The 25,285-nt window shown below is 42.3% G+C and overlaps 1 protein-coding gene across 2 annotated transcripts in view; it reads left to right on the top strand.

Annotated features, from left to right (window-relative positions):
- The first annotated feature begins 2,549 nt into the window (after positions 1–2,549).
- The window catches only part of fignl2 (fidgetin like 2), a 43,704-nt gene continuing 20,968 nt past the window's right edge, over positions 2,550–25,285 (top strand). For both annotated transcript variants that reach the window (XR_015066637.1, XM_085915888.1), the window contains exons 1-2: positions 2,550–2,688; positions 3,756–3,896. Coding sequence is in view for 1 of the 2 variants with exons in the window: in XM_085915888.1 (XP_085772014.1) it covers positions 3,872–3,896 (25 nt within the window). In the remaining variant the exon portion in view is untranslated. The remainder of the gene's footprint in view (positions 2,689–3,755; positions 3,897–25,285) is intronic.

Raw genomic sequence — 25,285 nt, 5'->3', positions numbered from 1 at the left:
CAGCTCTCACTGGAGCGGTTCGCAGCCGAGTGTGAAGCAGTCGGGATGAGGGTCAGCCACCTCCAAATCCGAGTCCATGGTCCTCGGTCAGAAAAGGGTGGAATGCCCTCTCCGGATCGGGGATGAGATCCTGCCCCAAGTGGAGGATTTCAAATATCTTGGGGTCTTGTTCATAAGTGAGGGCAGGAAGGAGCGCAAGTTGTCAATTACCCTTACCCTCACGTCGGGGTCACCAAGAAATTGTTAGGATACGGATTTTAGCTATTGATCTGACTCCAAATTGCGATCAACAGTTAACACAAGTTGCTATGTCCCAATCCACACACTGGCGCACCTAACAATTTTGCGAGTTCGTTCTGTCAAAGAGAAGACCAGTAGATCAATCAGACCAAATTTACCAATTGTTTATTCCTAGCAAAGCGCACTAATATAGGCCTCGTGCGTTTTTGTGACCACCAAAAGACGACACATTCTTCCGGGTTGCCCAGTTTTAAAGAAACACAATATGAATATTAAAACATGCAAAACATTGTGTGATGATTGGTCGATGGCCATCTCTTCCCCGTCGAGGTGTCATCACTGTGGTCAGGGGCTGGGCTTTCTCCTCTCGAAGCCGGACCACCTGGACGTGGTGTTGTTCTATGTTCTCGTTCCTCACCAACCTTGAGGTGTTATCGTCTGGGACTCCCTTTGTCCCGTACTCCCTTCGCCTGGTACTCCCTTCCTGGGCCTGTTCCACAACACTTCAAAGAAGACAAGTTAATGCAGTGTGCCTGCAAATTCCTCACCCCCTACCAATCCACACGAGCACTCCAATACTAGATATTATATTGATATAATTATAAGTTTAACACAACCTTAAAAAATATGTTTGCAAACTGCTGAAAGCACATTTCCCTTTAGTAGCGACGTAAACAATGATGGCACCTGTGAGGCAGAAGCACTCCAAAGTTACATTTTGCTAAGGAGGATTAGAATAGAGCGAGGTGGAATACTTGCAATGTTGAAATCTCAACAAAGGGAGGAACAATGTCTAATATGCAAAAGCATTTGTACATGCAGCATGCCATTAGTTTAACGGACTGTCACGTGTTTGATCTGCTGCAGAGGGTCAGTCAACAACCTGGCACCAGCTGCAACATTAGCCCAAGCCCGACGTGCAGTTTTACTGCAGGTAACTAACTAACTAACTAACTAACTAACTAACTAACTAACTAACTAACACTACTAGCTCCTTTTCTATAATTGTAAAATATGTCAGGTAAATCGCGTCTCATGTTTCCTTTTAGATGACGAGACAACATCTAATGGTTCAGACGCCAGCAGTATTGTACCTCTGGCTTATCCGTTCACAGAGGCATGGAGGAGCAGTGACAAAGTTTGTAGTTAGGCGCTTGCACCCATTTGCCACTGGAGAAGATTTTTGGTTGGTGATGATTGCTATTGTGAAGAGAATGTTTGCAAATTACCCTAATAGTGAGCCCTAGAACAAACATGTTGATAATGTGTGGTTTGACAGTCGCATTGGGATTTTGAAACATGAGTCGATAAACAGGCCACATAATCCTCTGTGCGGTGCTTGAAACAGCCTGACAGCTGTACGTGACTGACAAGTCAATGAAAATGGAAAAACGCCTGACCATGAGTTTTCAAACACCATGGAGTGACAATAAATATGAATTCAGGAGCGCATACATTTACAACCTCAAATTCCAATGAAGTTGCGATGTGGGGTAAAACGTAAAATTTAAATCAGATTTGTTGTTTGGTTTTTGTTTTGAATAATTATGCAGTATGTAGATACTACACATCAACATACACATACAGATTGACATGTGCACGCATATTCACGCATGCATACACACACACACGCACGCACACGCGCACACAGACACACACGCTACATTGCTGTTTTCCAAATATCCAAATATCTGTCCGATCGTTGTTGACATTGACACTCGGGTTGTTCACTTATGCAGTAGATGCAAACATTGTGATATAGGTAATCTGAAAATATAGACCCAGGTATCGGCACTAAATTGTATAGGCATTGTCTTCGACATGCATATATTTCTTTGTTTTTTATTCAACATACTTCTTTCCAATTATAGCAGCTCCTCATGCTCATTTGCCTTGAAACCAGATGCTCTTCTTCGGTTTCTTCGCTACAGCATCCCACAGAGGAGATTGACCAATCTCGCACATCAACCCACCCATCCACCTTTTTGCCCTTCCCCTGTGTCTTTCTGTCAGAGAGCGAGAGCGTGAGAGCAATCCATGGGGGAGGGGAGCGCTCACTCGCTTGTTCCAAGCTCACACTGGGGGGGGGGAAGAGAGAGAGAGAGAGAGAGAGAGAGAGAGAGAGAGAGAGAGAGAGAGAGAGAGAGAGAGAGAGAGAGAGAGAGAGAGAGAGAGAGAGAGAGAGAGAGAGAGAGAGAGAGAGAGAGAGAGAGAGAGAGAGAGAGAGAGAGAGAGAGAGAGAGAGAGAGAGAGAGGAGTTGTGTCCCATATGTGAGGAAAAAAGCAAAGCAGAGAGAGAGAGAGAGAGAGAGAGAGATGTGAGTTGTGTCCCATATGTGAGGAAAAAAGCAAAGCAGATCACACACACAAACAGTTGCCTGATCCAGTCTGCTCTCCGGATTAACCAAGCGCTGTCAGATGGGATGGAGGATATGCAGGCATGAAGAGGTAAAGCTGCACGCTTTCTTCACTTTCTGTAAAGATCTGCTGCCATGACTTTAAAAGTCACACAGGCTAGCTGTTTGAGGAAGGAATAAAAGAAGGAAGGAGGTGTGTAAGGAAGGAAAAAAGATGGAAAGGAGGAAAGGGAAAAAGGAAGGGAAGATGGAAAGAAAGCAGAAGGAACCAAGGAGTTAGGCGGTTACAAACTTCCTGTGTGCACAGGCAATGTTACCATATTTTCTTTTATACTGGAAGCTGGAGTTTATTATTGTTGGCTGACTGATAAACACTGGACTGTCAAATAGCTGTGCTCATTGCATCATTTCACGTTCCCCTCAATGACACGAGTGAGAATGTACACGGGCAACTCTGCCTTTTTGCATGTATTGTTAGTATCTATTTGTAGGGTGGTCATGTGCAAGCCGAAACGAATGGTCCATATTGCCATGAATTAAAAATTCACATCGAGGAGGACAATGTTAGTGGAAGAATTCATGTGGAATAAAGTTTTGGTTATTCTGGGTCTTCTGAATATAACATCTAAATGATCAGGCCTGAAAAAAATTCTATTGTGCAGTCTATTTATTGAGTGTATTTGCAGTAACGTCTTTAAATTATGGGAAAACATTTGCAGAAAATGAGTAGAATTGCACAATTACAAAATTCAGTTTTAACTCATTGAAGAATCACACTAACATGTTCTTCAGTTGAGGCATTGTCACTTAGACTGAAAATATGATGAGTATTTTGCTTTGCAGCAGAGGATAAATTGTTTGAAGTGCAAAGAATGTGGTCTTTATTGGCCCAGTGCACAGAGCAGTGGTATGTGAGAGTCCGTTTTTTGTGAGGCAGATTTTACAAAGCCTTCTTTTGAGGGTCCATGCAGCTTCACAATCAGCTTAATGCTTGACTATAATGAGCCCCCTTGTGTGCGTCCATTTGTGCTTTTGCTCTACTGACAGGACTTTGTCGTTGCTCTGTAACTCTGTCTCACACCAGCCGGTTGTTGAGTTTTGGTATTAATTGTCATGTGGGTCCACATATCGTCAATTCTGCCTTTCCCTCCCTCGCAGGGGTATCGCGTCATCTGTGCAAGTGCATGCCAGTGATGGACTACAAGCCAACAGACGCTGACACTCGCAGGCATTCACACAACCGCATTCCTCGTCACTAAGACCAGTTCCACAGAATGCTGAGTCCCATTGTCCCCTATAGTGAGTACTTTGCTCCGTTTCTTTCTCTCTCACCACTTGTGCACGTGTCACAACAACCAACCAGCCGAGTCAGGATTTAGTTGGACTTTGAGCCCACTCTGCAACTCCAAATACAAGCCAGCGTGAAGCCTCTTTTGTGTCATTTGTGGCCAAATGAGACAGGACACTTATTTTATTTTAACACATGTAGAGGAAGTAGGTTGATGTTTTAGTACTTCAAACATTTTTGTATTCTTTCGCTTTGAAGGACTTTGCACTACCCACATACGCTGCTCACTTTTCTCGTCACTGCTGACCTCATAACTGACATCTCCATTTTTGCCCCCCCCCCCCCCACTGGGCTTCAATTGAGTCAAAAACAGCATTGTTTGGCAGCCAGCATGGTGCTGCATCAGCCTCAACAGCTCCTCTTCTCCTTTAACTCACCTCAAAGAAGCTTTATCAGCATGACAAGCAGTTTAAGGGTTCATTTCTAAAATGTTACCTCATAAAATGGCACCAGGTTGAACCAGGTTCCTTGTATGAAAAAGCAAGATTGCAGCGTGTGGGTGTGGGTGTGGAAGTACTATCGAGACAAACTCACACTTCCTCCTGAAACAATTACGTCGGTGTTGATGTTTAATGTCTCTAGCTTAGAAAAGCTCGGAATCAGCCTAGAAACATTTGCCATGGGGGAAGTTTATGCATACATATGCTGCTTCCCATCAAAGCGTGCTTTACTAGTTGTTCCATTAGCTCCCTGCAGCCCCCTTGACTGTATTGACCCAACTCACTCCCCAGTGCTGACCTTGATGCCAAGTTAAAGAATGAGTCGCTGTCCGTGTTGGAAGACACTTCCTTCTCTGGTACCTTCTGCTATACTTCCTGCTAGTTCGTTGTGTCTTTGTTAGTTGTCGTTCAATTGCTCCTTGTTTTGTAATCATCGTATTGAGTAGCTCTGTAGCATCTCTACCAGGTGGAAATCGTTGCAGAGCAGCTTCATATGTGTGCCGGAACGCGCACAGTGGTGTTATATAGTTGCGCTATTTACTCACACGCCAGTGACACATAAACACAACCCTGAATTTGCTGGTGAGACTGTCTTGGAGCGAAAGAGCCCAATTGTGAATTTGCGTGCACAAATCGGCTCTTTGAGGGACTTGTGAAGTCTCTCACCTCACCGACTGAATTCCCCATTTGGGAATAGTATATCCCTTTCCAGCGGCTCTGTGGTGCACTGGGTAGCACGTCCGCCTCACAGTTAGGAGGGTGCGGGTTCGATTCCACCTCCGACCCTCCCTGTGTGGAGTTTGCATGTTCTCCCCGAGCCCGCGTGGGTTTTCTCCGGGCACTCCGGTTTTCTCCCACATCCCAAAAACATGCTTGGTAGGCCAATTGAGTACCCCAAATTGTTCCTAGGTGCGAGTGCGGATGGTTGTTCGTGTCTATGTGCCTTGCGATTGGCTGGCAACCAATTCAGGGTGTTCCCCGCCTGCTGCCCGATGACGGCTGGGATAGGCTCCAGCACGCCCGCGACCCCCATGGGGACAAAGCGGTTCAGAAAATGAATGAATAAATATCCCTTTCCCATTTATTCACTCTGTATACCTTGAATTTAAGAAGACATTTTTGCTCCTGCACAGGTGGTGACTCAGTTGCTTTTCTTATATGTGATCGTGGTCTTGCTGAACTTCAAGCTGTAGAGAGCAGGCTTCAGCAGGACCTAAGAGTTAACCTGAGAGAGATTCCAGGGGCCATGGATACTCCTGGAGGGATTTGGTGCAAACAATCTGTAATCTGTACTTCAAACAAACTCTTAAATCAATCCCAGGCCACCAATCTGTGAGTGCCCTAACTCTTGTTTCTCGCGGCCCCCTTCTTGTGTAGTGATACCTTTACTTTTAAGAGTGTGCACAAGACAAACTGAGTTGTTTTGGCAGTTTTTATAAGTCTCTGTCTGACCCCACTACATTCTCCCTCGCTCCCTTGTTTTTATGTTTGCTGCGAGTGATTTTTTTCTGAAGGAAGTGGTTTGCATTGAAGAAAGAAGCAGCAGATCTCACACTGGAGGATCACGCCGGCACCCATCACTATTATGGGGCAGAGTGGCACAAGTGGTTTGATGGCGGGGCCACTGAGGCCCTTGAGTAAACACATTAGTGTGGGGTGTGAATGGGCTCTAATTAGCCTCTAGTCTGTGTGTGTGCTCGCCCACAAAAAAAGAGGTTAGGTACTCAGGACCCTGTGAGCCCTCTGTTCCCTCTCTCCAAGGGTTCGTCAGCTCATTAAGGAGACCCCTGCTACTGTTAAGGGCCCAATTAAGGGGGCTCATTTGGATGGCAACATTTCACTGTATTCCTAAAACAGCAATATTCACAGAGTTCACACCGATGCAGCTAATTAGTAAATGACTATACTTGAGAAATATCACCCTTGGATCATAGTGCTAACAGGTATTTGTTTTGCTGTGATCGTAATGCACCCCAGGGGAACATTAGCTCCCCATGTTTTGGTTGGTTTGTCTCAATAATAAATGGCTTTGGTGTAGCGCTTATAAAATGGGATCATACAGGAGCTTCAAGACGGTGTGGTGTGTTCAGACTGATCTTGGACATTGGAAGGATGTCTGACCTCAAATCAAGGATATTCAACACATTGGATTATTTTGGCCCAACTTTGGTGTGTGGTTTGCCCAGAGGACAAACGAGTGTGCAGTTGGTTGACAGTGACGTACAGCCGATCAGAAAGCAAGGTGACGAGGCAGCGAGGAAACTGTCATGGGGAGATTTCCCATCCAATGTGGGAATATTGTTGCATGCATGGATGCGAAACACCCCAAGCATGCTGGGTTTGTCGAAAAAAAAAAAAGGTATATTGCAAAACACAGCACAACAGCGGCAGTTACATCCAGACATGACAAAACTAACTGCGCACAGTCTACTGATTTCCGGGTTTACAAGACCCCGTAGCTGTCCCAGGTGCCTTATTCAAATCCCCACATATTAACCGCTGATATAATACAGTATTATCTGCATATAACATGTCCAGACATATGGTCACAAAGTAATAAAAAACAAGTAGATAGGCAGGAGAGTATGAATGTCCACTCAACATTGTCCCACAATACCACCATGGGCCCCATAATATTCCTAAATGAAATCAATTTGTGTGTGATGTGCTGCTCTTGCAATGTGGCTGCACACCACAAGTGGTAGGTTCAAAACTGTTATACGTGTATATTTTCTATCGTCTTTCTGAGTTTCGAAGTTGTTCAACGTTTTTAAAATCTTGCCGTGTGAACTGAGCTTAATATAAACAAGTTAACTGGGCAGGAGATTCGGTGAGTGGGACAAATGGAAGGAGAGATTGGTCATCACAGGGCTTGAGGACAGCTGCTCTTTGATATATTAGCGGACACAATGAGCCAAAGCCTGTCTGCAGTCACACAAAATAAGATCCCTGTTTTCCTTGAAGAGGAGGAAGCAGCAGCATATGTTAGCAGGAGCCCCGCGGGGGAAGGGCTGTTGTTTCTAAAATTACAAGCATGAAATGACACATCCAGCAATTATTCTGCAGGCTTTCCCGTTTTGGAGAGCTAAAAGAGGCTGTAAATCAAGTACGCTTGCAGATGGGAATTTGCTTTTCTTTTCTTTTGCTGCACCCCCATTTGCATTTCTAAACTGGTTTGTCAATTAACCAATGTTTAGCTAATGCCATCAAGCAGTTTGACTGCAGCCAAATACTTTGGCTCCTACTTCGCGGGGGTTACGTTCCAGACCCACCTGCGAAATGGGAATTTCCGCGAAATAGAAACTAGATTTTTTTGAGCTATTCTTGGAAGATATTCTATTTTTATCGCTGACATCAACCAGCTCGCTGCTAGGGGACTTTCATATCAATGGACTGTGCGCTCCGCATTCATGCCTTAGCGACGAGACTAACAGTGTATTGCTATGTCCAGATGAAGGCCACCGCCGGTGGAGAGTGTAATATCTTTACTATTTTCCAGGTTCTGATGTAGCAAGCATGGTTCGGACAACGACGTGATGGATACTGCTTTATTCCTTTCATCACAGTCAGTTCACTGGCCGTACATCACAACACTGAACGTCCCCGAAGCTCCCCCTCCCACATCCGGGGTTTTCCCACTACGGAACATGAGTTAGTCCAAAATATACAACATCTAAATATACAACAGAGAGAACGCCCTGAAGTCACATGTGACGATAAAGTATACTGTACTGACTCTTTAATTTATTCATTTCAAAACAAGAAAACGACTTTTAAACATAAGCTATCATTATTAAAGGAAAATGAAGAAACTCAAGTGGCCGCGAAACCTCGTGAAATGATGAAATTTCTGCGATAAAATCATTAATTTATTTTTGAAAACCCGCGATACAGCGAAGCCGCGATAGTTGAAGCCGCGAAGTAGGAGGGATGACTGTAACCAATGTTTAGCTAATGCCATCAAGCAGTTTGGCTGCAGCCAAATACTTTGCACAACAACAACAAAACTTTTCACAAGACACTGATTTGAACTCAAGATTATTCAAAAACAACTCATTGATTTCATATTTTCCGACGTTTGATGTCTCATTGCATTTCAATATCCCACTTGAGTAACAATCCTCATTTGATTCTCTGAATCATTACTTCAGATTTTCCTTGAAATTAAATTGTCAATTCCTTTAAACCAGTAATGTTTAAATCCACCTTTATCAGAACTAAAATAAATACAAAAAATACAAATAAAAAAGAAAATACAAAATATATTCTTTATATATTTTCAACATAGTATTTCCCTTCGAAATCCTTATAAAGTATTGGCTGGGTCTGAAGAGAGTGTACCCTGCCTAATGCACAAATTAAGATGGTATTGGCTCCATTGATATATATGTGTGTTGTGTGTGTGTGTGTGTGTGTGTGTGTGTGTGTGTGTGTGTGTGGTGTGTGTGTGTGTGTGTGTGTGTGTGTGTGTGTGTGTGTGTGTGTGTGTGTATCCATCCATCCATCCATCCATCCATTTTCTATACCGCTTGTCCCGGGCGTGCTGGAGCCTATCCCAGCAGTCATCGGGCAGGAGGGGGGAGGACATCCTGAATTGGTTGCCAGCCAATCGCAGGGCACACAGAGACAAACAACCTTTCGCACTCACACTCACACCTACGCGCAATTTGGAGTGCTCAATCAGCCTACCAAGCATGTTTTTGGGTTGTGGGAGGAAACCGGAGTGCCCGGATAAAACCTACACGGGCACGGGGAGAACATGCAAACTCTACACAGGGAGGGCCGGAGGTGGGATCGAACCCGCACCCTCCTAACTGTGAGGCAGATGTGCTAACACACACTCGTGTGTGTGTGTGTGTGTGTGTGTGTGTGTGTGTGTGTGTGTGTGTGTGTGTGTGTGTGTGTGTGTGTGTGTGTGTGTGTGTTAGCACATCCGCATGCACACACACATACCTCACACTAAACCCTCGTTATATGACGGTTCATCTTTCACGGCCTCACTGCTTCACGGATTGTTTTCACTGAGCATTGTGTTATGGCTTTTGAAGAAAAAGACACTACAGAGCCAATGGCACACTCTGGAGTCAGGCCGTAGCGGCACAGTCAGAGGTGCAGTGATATACGTGTCACACTTTGTCCTACGATAGTATGTACTTCATATTGATGATTAAACTTATCATTTTACTGTAGAGGGCGGTGGATTTTACTGCAGTTTTTTGGAAGAAAGTATTTAATTCTCTATGTTAAACAAATGTTTGGGCTTGAAAACTGGTTCTGTTCTTTGGTTTCAATGTTATACATATATAATAATAGTAAAAAAAAAAAAAAAAAAGGTTTCTACTTCACGGTGAAGGAACATAAGAGTCACAAATTGGAGTCAGATTAGTAACTCGAGTTTATGTTAAATTAGAATTATATTCCAACAACGGATTTTGCCTATCACAGATTTTTTCGGAACATAACCTTAGCGAAAAATGAGGGATTACTGTATATATATATAAAATTAGTGCACAAAATAAACCAAGCATACATTATCAAAGTATGGAAGTCCTGCCTTCTAGTGAGATTTGCTTTGACTAAATAAGTTCAGATCATTTTGGCATCATGCTTTGTTCCAATTTCTTTTTCTTCATATATTTTTATCTAGCATTCTGGAAAAGGATTGCTTGCAAAGTTATATTGTAACAAAGCATTTTATTTGCTGACGTACAAAAGCTGAGTGTTCCTTTTCTGATGAGTTGTTACAAATCATAGTACATACACAGACATACACATAAAGTGTATGACCATGTCTTGACCTCGGCTGAACCCAGAACCCGACTCAGCAAACCCACGTGGTTCGATCAAACCCAGGTTAAGAATCAGTGTTTTAGACGATGTGATTACCTATGTTTGTGTATGTGATTACTCAAAGTACTTTTTATTGATTATTTTACTTGTTCTTTTATGACAAACAAGATATTTTAGGTTGCAATACCTGACATGTTCCGCCTTCACTAGGGGCATTGGAGCACACGTGTGAAAGCTCCTGCGCTCTCATATCGTGAAAGCATCTCCTAAAGAGCGTGACAGCATGAGCAGATGTACGACTGTGCGCAAATGTGTTTCTTTTGATCGTTGGCGGCCTGTAAGACCAACGTGTGGATTTATGATCATAGTTCAACGCGTTGGCCAATTATATATGGCTAGTTAGTAATTTGTGATCTACGTTGTCTGGCATTCACACAATCCCCATCTTGAAGTCATGAACTCAGATTTTAGGTGACGATCCTTTTGGCAACAGGTCACATGATTCCACAAGCTATCAAGCTTGAATTGGGCTGGAGTTATACGGACATTCACACAAAGTACATACATTCACACAACATATGGAAGTAATTCATTATCTATTTTGCGTGTAAACAAACCTAATAAAACATGTTTCTCATGGCAGATTTAACTCCCCGAGACAATTTTTCAGCGTCTCCACCTGCCATGCGATGAAATGCAGCCGGCCTCTCAGATTGATCTTTTTATGACGGGCCGGGTAGTAAGCGGCAGTAGGAGGGCCCCAGCAGAGTGAGAATGTCCTCCTCGATATCAGCGTCATAAATCAGGGTGAACCTGTGAACAGAGGACTGAAGACAAATCAAGATAACTCTGGTATAGAACAGCTTCTCAAGCTTGCTCACTTCTCGCTCTGAACCCCAAACGCCAGCTCTATATTTTAAGTTGGAGATGTCTAAAAAAACCAATGCTTGCATGTATGACGATGGACGATTAAAATTCTGCCTCAAAGGTACAAATTCAAATTTTATTTACCCAGCCACTTCGTCCAGCTCATCCCGAGGTATCCCAAGATGTTCCCAGGCCAGCTGAGAGACATAGTCTCTCCAGCTCATCCTGGGTCGTCCACGGGGTCTCCTGCCTGTGGGACATGCCCAGAACACCTCCCGGGAGGTGTCCAGGAGGCATCCTGATGAGATGCCTGAGCCACCTCATCTGTCTCCTCACAACTTGGAGGAGCAGCGGCTCTACTTCGAGTCCCTCCCAGATGACCGGGCTTCTCACTCTATCTCTAAGGGAGAACCCAGACATCCCGCGGAGGAAACTCATTTCGTCCGCTTCTATCTGGGATCTTGTTCTTTCGGTCACGACTCATAGCTTGTGACCATAGGTGAGGGTAGGAGCGTAGATCGACCGGTAAATTGAGAGCTTTGCCTTTTGGCTCAGCTCTCTCTTCACCACGATAGACCGGTACAGAGTTTGCATCACAGCCGAAGCTGCACTGAGCCGCCTGTCGATCTCACGCTCAATCATGTCCTTGCTCGTAAACAAGACCCCAAGATACTTCAACTCTTCCACTTGGGGCAGGATCTCATGCCCGATCCAAAGAGGGCATTCCACCCTTTCCCGACTGAGGACCATAGTCTCAGATTTGGAGGTGCTGACCTTCATTCCGACTGCTTCACACTCGGCTGCGAACCTCTCTAGTGAGAGCTGGAGATCACAGCTTGAAGAAACACCACGTCGTCTGCAAAAGGCAGAGATGCAATGGCGCCAAACCGGACACCCTCAACACCTCGGCTGGGCCTAAAAATTCTGGCCACAAAAGTTATGAACAGAATCAGTGACAAAGGGCAGCCTTGGCGGAGTCAACCCTCACTGGGAACGAATACGACTTACTGCCGGAAATGCGGACCAAACTCTGGAACCGCCCTTGTCAGTTGGTTTGGCACCCTGTACTCCCGAAGCACCCGCCACAGAACTTCCTGAGGGACACAGTCGAACGCCTGCTCCAAGTCAAGTCAAGTTTATTTGTATAGCCCTAAATCACAAGCAGTCTCAAAGGGCTTCACATAGACAAACAATTGACAATTATTCTCAAAGCATCTCCTGATCTTAAGATCCCTAAAGGGCAAACTCTACCAGGGGGAAAACTGAGTAACCTTGAGAAGGGACGACAGATGGAAGGATCCCTCTTTCAGGATCACCAGGCTGCAATGGATGCAGAGAGGGCACATAAAATACGTAATATGAAAATCAATGAAAAAGTGGATGTCCAAGTCAAAGTGAAGAGCTGGCGGAGTTGCCCTCGATTGTCCTGGCAGTGTCTTCGAGGAGGGTAATCCCTCATCCTGAATTGGTCCCTGAGAATCTAGATAGCCGCTCTCAGCTTGGGTGTCACCTAACCACCTCCCCAGGGGGTGGGAGGAGGAGCGAAAACAAACTTCAGCCGAATCGGCCACTACAGGTTAATTAAATCCCATATCATAGAAATGTGTCTTTAAACGTGTCTTAAATGTTTCTACTGAGGTAGCAGTTCTAATATCCATTGGCATTCCAAAGCTCTGGAGCCCGAATGGAAAATGCTCTAGACCCTGCAGACATTTTCTTGGCTCTCTGTGTCACTAAAAGACTAGCGGTTTCCGAACAAAGGTTACGAGACGGAACATAAGGAACAACTAGGTCGACGAGATATGAAGGCGCTAAGCCATGCAATGATTTATAGGTTAATAGAAGAACCTTGAAGTCACATCTTAAATAGACCGGGAGCCAATATAAGTTGGCTAATATTGGGGTAATGTGATAAAATTTTCTTGGCCCTGAGAGCAGCCTTGCAGCAGCATTTTGTACTAACTGTAGACTTTTGATGCTGGATTTAGGAAGACCAGAGAATAATGCGTTACAGTAGTCCAGGCACGACGTAATGACGACGTAGTCGAGAGGATCGGACGAATCTTAGCAATATTACGAAGGTAAAAAACGCAATTCTGGTTATATTCTTAATGTGCTTTAGAAAGGAGAGCGTTGGGTCAAATATTACCCTGAGATTAGTTACATTATCACTCTGAGTGTTAGTAGTAGTGGTTTCCTTAAATAAATGTTGATAATGAGCTGGACCAATTATCAACATCTCAGTTTTATCTGGGTTAAGACGAAGGAAGTTGAGAGAAATCCATTGCTTGAACTCCGCGAGGCACGCCTCAAGACTACATCAGTCCCGCCGATCTGTCATCGATAACGGCATATAATTATATTTGGCATATAAATAATAATTGGGTGTCATCCACGTAACATTGAAAACTAATATTATATTTACGTGTCATGTCCCCAAGCTGAATCATATAAATATTAAATAAAATTGGTCCGAGTACCGATCCCTGAGGGACACCACACGTAACATTATACAGCTCAGAGGACGTATTCCCATGGACCACTCGGTGCATCTTGTCTGATAGGAATAGAGCCAGCCTAGTGCTGACCCTGAAATACCAACACTACCTTTAAGACGCTCTAGTAAAATATTGAAGTCAACAGTGTCGAAGGCAGCACTAAGATCGAGTAGTAACAATACCGATGAAGTATTTGAATCCATAGCTAAGAAGAGATCATTAGTCACTTTAGCAAGTGCTGTCTCAGTAGAATGATTAGCTCTAAACCCAGACTGAAAAGATTCATATCGATTATTAGCGACCATGTAATCAATAAGCTGCTGCGCTACTACTTTTTCAAGCAGTTTTGCTATGAATGGGAGATTTGAAACTGGCCTATAGTTACTGAGACAGTCCGGGTCAAGATTTGGTCGCTTAAGTAGCGGTTTAATAATAGCGGTTTTAAAGGCTGTTGGCACTATCCCAGAGGAGATAGACAGATTAATTATATTTGAAACGGACGGTCCTAAGATTTGAAATAATTCTTTAAATAGTTTGGTTGGAAGCGGGTCAAGTAAACATGTTGTTTGTTTAGCCGCACTAACTAATTGTGAAAGCCTTTCGAGGGACACGCTTTTAAAATTTGAAAGGGTTATTGCATGATCGTCGGCGCCGGTAATCGGCGGTCCCGACTGAGTGATCGGAATGGTCATCTTGATCTCATCCCTAATGGATTCAATCTTTCGAGCAAAAAATTTCATGAACTCGTCAGCCGAGTGAAAGGAGCTATCGGGGGTTGGCTGGCGTAGTGTTAGGTTTGCCACCGTATCAAATAAGTATTTAGGATTGTTCTTATTGAGATTAATGACCTGCGAAAAATAACGAGTTTTTGCTAAAATAAGCGCATCTTTATATTTCAGGAGGCTGTCGCGCCATGCCTGATGGAAAACCTCAAGTTTGGTTAAACGCCATTTGCGCTCATGCTTTCTACTTAATTGTTTAAGCGAACGTGTTTCAACTGTGAACCACGGAGTAGGCAGTCTACGGCGAGTTTTTAGACGTAGCGGCGCCACAGAATCAATGGCGTTTAACAATGTAGCATTGAATTCATTTGTAAGATTATCAATAGAGCCGGTATATGAGGGCAATACGGCAGTTGCTGGTGGCAGTAGCCCAGATAGCGCAGTCATGGAGTTAATATTACGGCTGCTATAATTCTGATTGCTCTCTTGTCTTTGACTAAGAACTAAAATTTCAAATTTTATTAAGTAGTGATCAGACAAAACAGTAGTGTAAGGCAGTACTGTTATATTAGAGGTTGCCAGTCCTCGGGATAATACTAAATCTAAGGTATTACCATTCTTATGCGTTGCTACCTGTACGGCTTGCGTAAAACCAAACGTATCAATTAGAGTCTGAAACGCCAAAGTAAGTGGCTCTGACGGTAAATTCATGTGGACGTTAAAATCGCCCATGATTATTATATTATCCGCGTTTGTCACTAGATCAGCCACGAATTCTGAAAATTCATCCAGGAAGCTAGCGTAAGCCCCAGGTGGACGGTAAATAACAGCAAGATAAAATGACGGTAACGCGGTGGATCGGACAGTGAGAACTTCAAATGTTTTAAATATGTTAATCGAACGAGGCGTAAATCTAAGATCGGAATTTGAGATGAGGGCAACACCCCCACCCTTTTTTCGAGGACGCGCCACATGCGAGCTCACAAAATTTGGAGGCGAGGCCTCATTAAGCGGTAGCAGTTCATTAGGTTTTAACCAGGTCTCGCAAAGACCAAATATATTTAGATTATGTTCCGTAATGAGGTCATTAACGAGAACCACTTTTGTATGAAGCGATCTAATATTCATAAAATCAAGTTTAAGTGTAATCGGTTGGTCACCTCAGAGTCTCCAGGCCCTGCTTACACAATGGAAGGCGTGTCGGTGGAATTTAGGAGGTCTTCGAAGTATTCTCCTCACCGACTCACGACGTCCTGAGTCGAGGTCAGCAGCACTCTACAGTGTAAACAGTGTTAATGGTGAACTGTTTCCACCTCCTGAGATGCCGGATGGTGGACCAGAATTTCCTCAAAGCTATCTGGAAGTCATTCTCCATGGCCTCACCAAACTCCTCCCATGCCCGGGTTTTTGCCTCAGCAACCACTGAGGCATATTTTGCCTGGCCATCCGATACCTGTTGGCTGCCTCCGGAGTCCCACCGGCCAAAACGGCCTGATAGGACTCTTTCTTCAGCTGGACGACATCCCTTACACGGGGGTTGCCGTCACGACGGCCACAGATCTGGTCGACTGCCTCAACAATGGAGGCACGGAACATGGTCCACTCGGACTCAATGTCACCCGCCTCCTTTGAGATGTGGGAAAAGCTGTGCCGGAGATTGGAGTTGAAGCTCTTCCTGACAGGGGATTCTCCCAGACGTTCCCAGCAGACCCTCACAGTATATTTGGGTCTGCCAGGTCAGACCGGCATCTTCCCCCACCATCGGAACCAACCCACCACCCAGTGATCAGTTGACAGCTCCGCCGTTCACTTCACCCAAGTGTCCAAAACATGCGGCCGCAAATCCGATGACAAGACTACAAAGTTGATCATCGAACTGTGGCCTAGGGTGTCCTGGTGCCAAGTGCACACATGGACACCCTTATGCTTGAACATGGTGTTCATTATAGAACACCCCTCGGGTTCTGATTGGGGGGGAAAGCATTATTTCCAATCACGCCCTTCTCACTGTCATTGCCCATGCGAGCACTGTTGTAACAGCATGATGCACAAGGTGGCCACGAGAAAATGGCAACTGTGATACTTAGTGCTCGCTGACCCTTAAAGTTCCTCAATTTAAAACAGTTCTCTGGAGTTTTAATAATGTCAGAAAAATTCTGTCATCAAAATACACCAAGGATCAAGAATTACATCACATTTTACAAACTCTATCCATCCATTTTCTGAACCGCTTAGTCCCCACGGGGGTCATGGGCATGCTGGAGCCTATCCCAGCCATCATTGGGCAGTAGGCGGGGGACACCCTGAACTGGTTGCCAGCCAATCGCAGGGCACACAGAGACAAACAACCATTCGCACTCGCACTCACACCTAGAGACAATTTGGAGTGCTCAATCGGCCTATCAAGCATGTTTTTGGGATGTGGGAAGAGTGCCCGGAGAAAACCCATGCGGACACGGGGAGAACATGCAAACTCCACACAGGGAGGGCCGGAGGTGGAATCGAACCCACACTCTCTTAACTGTGAGGCGGACGTGCTACCCAGTGCACCACCGAGCCGCCTTTACAAACTCTAATTCACCTCAATTCATTTTTGAATTAGGTTTTTGGTTTTTGTGGGGGGTTTTCAGAAAGAAAGAAAGAAAGAAAGAAAGAAAGAAAGAAAGAAAGAAAGAAAGAAAGAAAGAAAGAAAGAAAGAAAGAAAGAAAGAAAGAAAGAAAGAAAGAAAGAAAGAACAAACTGCTGACGGAATAATTCATTGTATCTCTTTTTTTATACTGTTTGTTGTATAGAACATGAGGGTTAAGATCTTTGTTAACTGAGCCAAATTTGTGGATTATAAAATCTGTTTCAGGCAATTAAAGGTAACATTCACAAAATGCAAAGACGAATGCACACATACGAGTGTGCTTCTGTGGGTGATGGACTAGAAATGGTGGTTGCTTGTGATTGATGATAGGTGGGGTGAGGGTTGCTGAAGAGATGCTCAGTCCTGAAAGGAGTCCTTATTTGGATTGATCCTCATTTTTACAATTACAACAGTTTAATAGCGCACTCTCCCAGAAGGCTTGCTGCCTGTGTGTCCGTTTTGCTCCTTGGGGCAGGAAAAACAAAAGCACCATGAGAGGTAGAAGGAGATGGGAACCTCTTGGGAGCAGTGAAACAGCACTGGAGCCCTCCATTGCTGGGCTTCCTGCCTTGATAATGTTTCACATCAACTGGCAATACCTTGTTATAGGAAAACATGAGTACTTAAAGGAACAGCTACTTGGCTTTCTCCCACAATAGCCAAGGTTGTTAGTCAGTCTGTTTTAAAAAGAAAAAAAGTCACTACAAATAAAAATTTAAACCACACTTTTAAAACATTAGACTTTTTAAAAGATTGTTAATCCATTCAGACTGCTGCAATGAATTGGCATGACTGATGCAAAATTGCAAACTCCATTATGTACACGTTTCAGCCTCTGTGGTCATGGAAACATCAAAATTGAGAAAAAAAAAAAGGTCAGCGTGTTTGCGCCTAAACCTAAAGAGACACCATCCGACTAAACATGCTAACACATGCGACACGCTAACAGGGAGTGACCACGCTGATAAAGTGAAGCAGCTCCAAGCTGAACTGGCATCACAACAGCGATTCATCATGTGGGGCTGTGAGTCAAAAATAAATCAAAAGTAAATATTACTTTCTAATAAATATTACAAAGTGGCCATGTTAATACTGTTGATGTTATGAACCTGTAGACGTGACACAAACTATTACTTTCTGAAATATATTGTACATGACTAACAAAATTAACTTGTTATAAGTTTTAATAATAACAGACAACTTTGCATTACTTTTAACTCCTGTTTAAAATGTTCATGAGGCAAAAATAATTTTAAACTCATGTAAATATAAGGTATTTCATACAGTTTGTTCAATGTTATTTGACTCTTCAGATATAAATGAAAGGCAGAATTTCTGTTTTTATAGTTTTTCACATCTGCCTGAGTGGCTTATATTTGGTTATTAGTATGAAGGCGAAGGCCTTCACACTTATGTCATTCTACACCATTTACTTTATTAGTGTGAAGGCAAAGGCCTTCACACTTATGTTATTGTGCTTTATTAGTGTGAAGGCGAAGGCCTTCATTAGTGTGAAGGCGAAGGCCTTCATTAGTGTGAAGGCGAAGGCCTTCACACTATTGTTATTCTACTTTTTTTTAGTGTGAAGGCGAAGTAGTGTTATTCTACTTTTTTATTCCTCCCACTTTTTTGACACCTAATTACTCCCACAAGCTTTAACCGATTCACCCCATTCCAACTTTCACACGTTCCAAAAATTCACGGCATGATTGCTACCATTTTATTTGTTAATAACATTTACCGTTTTGGCGTAATTAGCAAATTTGTGCCTTAAAATCCCCCATTCATTCTTAATGGGACATTCAACACGAGCCATGTTCCCGAGTGACTTCGAATCCAACATCGGCCGTTATTTTTTATTCATTAATTTATTCAATTAATTTTAACACATTTTAATCATTTATTTTATCCAACATCATCATCATAATTAATTTACCAATTTTATTTTTTGATTTATTTATTTCCCATCTTTAATCATTATTCCATCTTTGCAATAGTAAGTCACTGTTTAGCTCAGTAGGTAGAGCATCAGACTTCCACCCACTATGTGTGAGTTTGAGTCCCGCACTGAGCAACTTTGTTGATACCACTTTTATCATGATTTCTTTCCCTAACTCATTAACATTTATTTCATTTTATTTTTAAACATTTCATTTTAACACATTGTTTCCCAATTTATTTTTTTAACATCATCATAATTTATTTACGATTTTTATTTCATTTAATCATTATTTCGAGACCCACAATAGTGTGAAGTGCCTTCGCCTTCACACGCAATTTCTTCAGAAATTGCCAATTCTAGTTATTAGTGTGAAGGTGAAGACCTTCACACTATTGTTATTCTTTAGTGTGAAGGTGAAGACCTTCACACTATTGTTATTAGTGTGAAGGTGAAGACCTTCACACTATTGTTATTCTACTTTTTTAGTGTGAAGGTGAAGACCTTCACACTATTGTTATTCTACTTTTTTGTTGTGCCCACTTTTTTGCCGCTCCGTTCCACTTTTCACTTATTCCAAATATTCAGGAATCGACTGCTTACATTTTTTTCATTCAAAAAAATTTCCGTTTTCACAAAATTCACAAATTTCCGGCAATTTTTGCCCCATTCATTCTTAATGGCAGATTCAACATTTCACATTTACGTTGTTCCAGTTTAAAATTCACATAATTCAACACATTCAAATCACATTGGGGACATTCCCGAACTTGCCAAATTCAAAAATTTCACGTTTTCACGTTTCAAATTTTCACAAAATTTTGCAAAATTTCGCAAAATTTCGTTTTTCACTTCTAATTTCTACATACTTCAACCGATTCAACTCGTTCCAACTTTCAACTGTTCATCTTTTGCCTACCTATTCCACACCTTCCCATTTAGCAAAAATTTCACATTTTTCAAATTTGAATTTCAACCAAATTTTCCAAAATTTCCTTTTTCCACTCTAATTTCTACATTTTTCAACCGATTCAACCCATTCCAACTTTCAACTCTTCATATTCTTCCTCCCTATTCCCCAAATTCACACTTACCATAAATTCCACATTTTCAAATTTGAAATTCAACCAAATTTTCCTAAATTTCCTTTTTCCACTCTAATTTCTAGACTTTTCAACCGATTCAACTCGTTTCAACATCATTCTTCAGCATTCCCTGAGTATTTATTCAATTTCTTCACCTTCACACGCAATTTCTTCAGGAATTGCAAATTCTAGTTATTATTATTAGTGTGAATGTGAAGACCTTCACACTATTGTTATTCTACTTTTTTGTTGTGCCCACTTTTTTGACGCTTATTAGTGTGAAAGTGAAGACCTTCACACTATTGTTATTCTACTTTTTTGTTGTGCCCACTTTTTTGACGCTGAACTCCTTCCACATACTTCAACCGATTCACTCCGTTCCACTTTTCACTTATTCCGAATATTCATGACATGGGTGCTCACATTTTTTTCATTCAAAAAATTTTCTGTTTTCACAAAATTCACAAATTTCTTGCAATTTTTGCCCCATTCATTCTTAATGGCAGATTCAACATTTTCACATTTACGTTCAACTCTTCATATTCTTCCTTCCTATTCCCCAAATTCACACTTACCATAAATTCCACATTTTCAAATTTGAAATTCAACCAAATTTTCCTAAATTTCCTTTTTCCACTCTAATTTCGACATTTTCCAACCGATTCAACCCATTCCAACTTTCAACTCTTCATATTCTTCCTCCCTATTCTCCAAATTAACACTTACCATAAATTCCACATTTTCAAGTTTGAAATTCAACCAAATTTTCCAAAATTTCCTTTTTCCACTCTAATTTCTACATTTTTCAACCGATTCAACCCATTCCAACTTTCAACTCTTCATATTCTTCCTCCCTATTCCCCAAATTCACACTTACCATAAATTCCACATTTTCAAATTTGAAATTCAACCAAATTTTCCTAAATTTCTTTTTTCCACTCTAATTTCTACATTTTTCAACCGATTCAACTCGTTTCAACATCATTCTTCAGCATTCCCTGAGTATATAAGGTGAAGGCCTTCACACTATTGTTATTCCAAAATGTTATTATTATTATTAGTGTGAAGGTGAAGACCTTCACACTATTGTTATTATCAGTGTGAAGGTGAAGACCTTAACATTATTGTTGTGTGAGGGTGATGGCCTTCACACATGTTATTCTACACCATTCACTTTATTATTATTGTGTGAAGGCAATGGCCTTCACACATGTTACTCTGCACCATTCACTTTATTGTGTGAAGGTGATGGCCTTCACACATACGTTACTCTACACCATTCTCTATTCTTTTTTATTCTCCTCACTTTTTTGTCCTTCTTCTTTCACATAATTCAACCGATTCACTCCATTCTACTTTTGACGTATTCCAAATATTCACGAGATGAGTGCTTCCATTTTTCTTATTCCAAAAATGTAACGTTTTTGCAAAATTCGCAAATGTATGACAGTTTTGTCCCCATTCATTCTTAACGGCACATTCAACATTTCGCATTCACGTCGTTCCAGTTTGAAATTCACATCATTCAGCACATTCGAATCACATTCGGAAAGATTTTCGACAGTCCCAAAATTGCCAAATTCAAAAATTTCCCGTTTTCATGTTTAAAACTTCCACAAAATTTCACAAAATTTCGTTTTCCACCGCTGATTTCTACATTTCTCAGCCGATTCAATCCATTCCAACTTTCAACTGTTCATCTTTTGCCTACCCATTCCACAACTTCCCACTTACCAAAACATTCCATACTTTCAAATTTGAAATTGGACCAAACTCCCCAAAACTTCGTTTTTCCCTTCTAATTTCTACATTTTTCAACCGATTCAACCCATTCCAACTTTCAATTGTAATTCAAAATTTTCAAATTGGAAATTCGACCAAATTCCCAAATTTCGTTTTTCCACTCTAATTTCTACATTTTTTTTACCGATTCAACCCATTCCCACTTTCAGTTGCAATTCCAAATTTTCAAATTTGAAATTCGACCAAATTCTCCAAAATTTCATTTTTCTACTCTCATTTCAAAATTTTTCAACCGATTCAACCCATTCAATCTTTCAATTGTAATTTCAAATTTGAAATTCAACCAAATTCTGCAAAAGTTTGTTTTTCTACTCTAATTTCTACATTTTTCAATCGATTAAACTAAAACTAAATCAGTCTGCAGCATTCTACAAGTATTTATTCATTTTCTTCACGTTCACACGTAATTTCTTCAGGAATTGCAAATTGTAGTTCTATTTTAGTCTCCTCACTTTTTGACGCGCTACTCCTTCCACATAATTAATCCGATTCACTCCATTCCACTTTTGACGTATTCCACAAATTCACGACATGAGTGCTTGCATTTTTCTCATTCCAAAAAGTTCCCGTTTTCGCAAAATTCGCAAATGTTTCCCCATTTGGGTGGCCGTTTGTCTACCGTCGATCATCGGACGCGGAAGTATGTCTGCGGAACAAGAGGTTTGTACTGCTTCGTGCACCAACTGCACCCTTCTTTTAGAGAGGTTGTCCCTGCTAGAGGGACGTGTCCGCCAGTTAGAGCAGAATAGTGCGATAATAGTAGATGTGGCGGACACAGTCGCGGACTGTAGTCAGCCCGCTAGCCCCGTTAGCATTAGCCCCAAGCGGCTTGCTAATCGCGATGAGCCAGGTAAGACGCATAGCCGTCCAAAGTCATCTCGGTCTACTGGCCCTCGCACCTTGGTCATAGGTGACTCCATTACCCGAAATATCACGCTTAAAAATCCAGCCACGGTAATGTGTATTCCTGGGGGCAGAGCACCCGACATAGAAGCTAATCTTAGGGAGCTGACTCGCAATAGGACTAGTCAACAGCGTAGTTCCAACAACACTAGCTACTCTGATATAGTGATACACGTCGGCGCCAATGATGTTAGGATGAGGCAATCTGAGATCACAAAGAGAAACATAGCGAGGACTTGTGATCTCGCCAGAAAGATGAGTCGGCATCGAGTATTTGTCTCTGGCCCCCTGCCTGGGAGAGGCTCTGATGAGAGGTTTAGTAGATTAGTCTCCCTTAATCGATGGATGGCTGGGTTCTGTAAAAAGCAGAGACTGTATTTCATAGATAACTGGCCCTCCTTCTGGGGCCGCCCCGACCTGCTGAGGAAGGACGGCCTTCATCCTAACCGTGAAGGCGCCTTCACTCTTTCTAGAAATATAGATTACTGTTTGAGCCACTCATGACAGGTCACCTTAGAGCAGGCCGGAGCACAGGTGATTAGACCACCTGTCAGGATGGGTTTGGAGTCAGTTAAGTTAAAGTTAACTAGCGCTAGGCTAGACTTCCAGCATGCACATAGCTCCTTGTGTAGACTAAAGCGTAACAGTTTGAATAGTGCTACAGTCCACATGATCGCGCTTTCTACTGAGGTGGCAGACAAATCCAAAAGCTCCACCCCGACCAGTATAGCTGATGATATGGTGACTGTTTCAGATAATATTACGTGTGTACCAAATATTTACTATCAAATTCCTACGGTCGTATCGTCCCACCGCGCGAATAAACAATTGAGAGGTGATGTCAGGCCTAGAGAACACAACCTCACTTTCATTTCGTTCAAAACTCCTCCGATAAATACAAACCCTGACCAACCGATTACACTTAAACTTGGCTTTATGAATATTAGATCGCTTCATACAAAAGCGGTTCTCGTTAATGACCTCATCACGGAACATAATCTAAATATATTTGGTCTTTGCGAGACCTGGTTAAAACCTAATGACCTGCTACCGCTTAATGAGGCCTCGCCTCCAAATTTTGTGAGCTCGCATGTGGCGCGTCCTCGAAAAAAGGGTGGGGGTGTTGCCCTCATCTCAAATTCCGATCTTAGATTTACGCCTCGTTCGATTAACATATTTAAAACATTTGAAGTTCTCACTGTCCGATCCACCGCTTTACCGTCATTTTATCTTGCTGTTATTTACCGTCCACCTGGGGCTTACGCTAGCTTCCTGGATGAATTTTCAGAATTCGTGGCTGATCTAGTGACGAACGCGGATAATATAATAATCATGGGCGATTTTAACGTCCACATGAATTTACCGTCAGAGCCACTTACTTCGGCGTTTCAGACTCTAATTGATACGTTTGGTTTTACGCAAGCCGTACAGGTAGCAACGCACAAGAATGGTAATACCTTAGATTTGGTATTATCCCGAGGACTGGCAACCTCTAATATAACAGTACTGCCTTACACTACTGTTTTGTCTGATCACTACTTAATAAAATTTGAAATTTTAGTTCTTAGTCAAAGACAAGAGAGCAATCAGAATTATAGCAGCCGTAATATTAACTCCATGACTGCGACTGCGCTATCTGGGCTACTGCCACCAGCAACTGCCGTATTGCCCTCATATACCGGCTCTATTGATAATCTTACAAATGAATTCAATGCTACATTGTTAAATGCCATTGATTCTGTGGCGCCGCTACGTCTAAAAACTCGCCGTAGACAGCCTACTCCGTGGTTCACAGATGAAACACGTTCGCTTAAACAATTAAGTAGAAAGCATGAGCGCAAATGGCGTTTAACCAAACTTGAGGTTTTCCATCAGGCATGGCGCGACAGCCTCCTGAAATATAAAGATGCGCTTATTTTAGCAAAAACTCGTTATTTTTCGCAGGTCATTAATCTCAATAAGAACAATCCTAAATACCTATTTGATACGGTGGCAAAGCTAACACTACGCCAGCCAACCCCCGATGGCTCCTTTCACTCGGCTGACGAGTTCATGAAATTTTTTGCTCGAAAGATTGAATCCATTAGGGATGAGATCAAGATGACCATTCCGATCACTCAGTCGGGACCGCCGATTACCGGCGCCAACGATCATGCAATAACCCTTTCAAATTTTAAAAGCGTGTCCCTCGAAAGGCTTTCACAATTAGTTAGTGCGGCTAAACAAACAACATGTTTACTTGACCCGCTTCCAACCAAACTATTTAAAGAATTATTTCAAATCTTAGGACCGTCCGTTTCAAATATAATTAATCTGTCTATCTCCTCTGGGATAGTACCAACAGCCTTTAAAACCGCTATTATTAAACCGCTACTTAAGCGACCAAATCTTGACCCGGACTGTCTCAGTAACTATAGGCCAGTTTCAAATCTCCCATTCATAGCAAAACTGCTTGAAAAAGTAGTAGCGCAGCAGCTTATTGATTACATGGTCGCTAATAATCGATATGAATCTTTTCAGTCTGGGTTTAGAGCTAATCATTCCACTGAGACAGCACTTGCTAAAGTGACTAATGATCTCCTCTTAGCTATGGATTCAAATACTTCATCGGTATTGTTACTACTCGATCTTAGTGCTGCCTTCGACACTGTTGACTTCAATAT

The sequence above is a fragment of the Syngnathus leptorhynchus genome, chromosome 1 (assembly GCF_054491065.1).
Source record: "Syngnathus leptorhynchus isolate UIUO chromosome 1, UIUO_Slep, whole genome shotgun sequence".
Taxonomy (NCBI): Eukaryota; Metazoa; Chordata; class Actinopteri; order Syngnathiformes; family Syngnathidae; genus Syngnathus; species Syngnathus leptorhynchus.
This window is presented reverse-complemented; position numbering and strand designations above follow the sequence as displayed.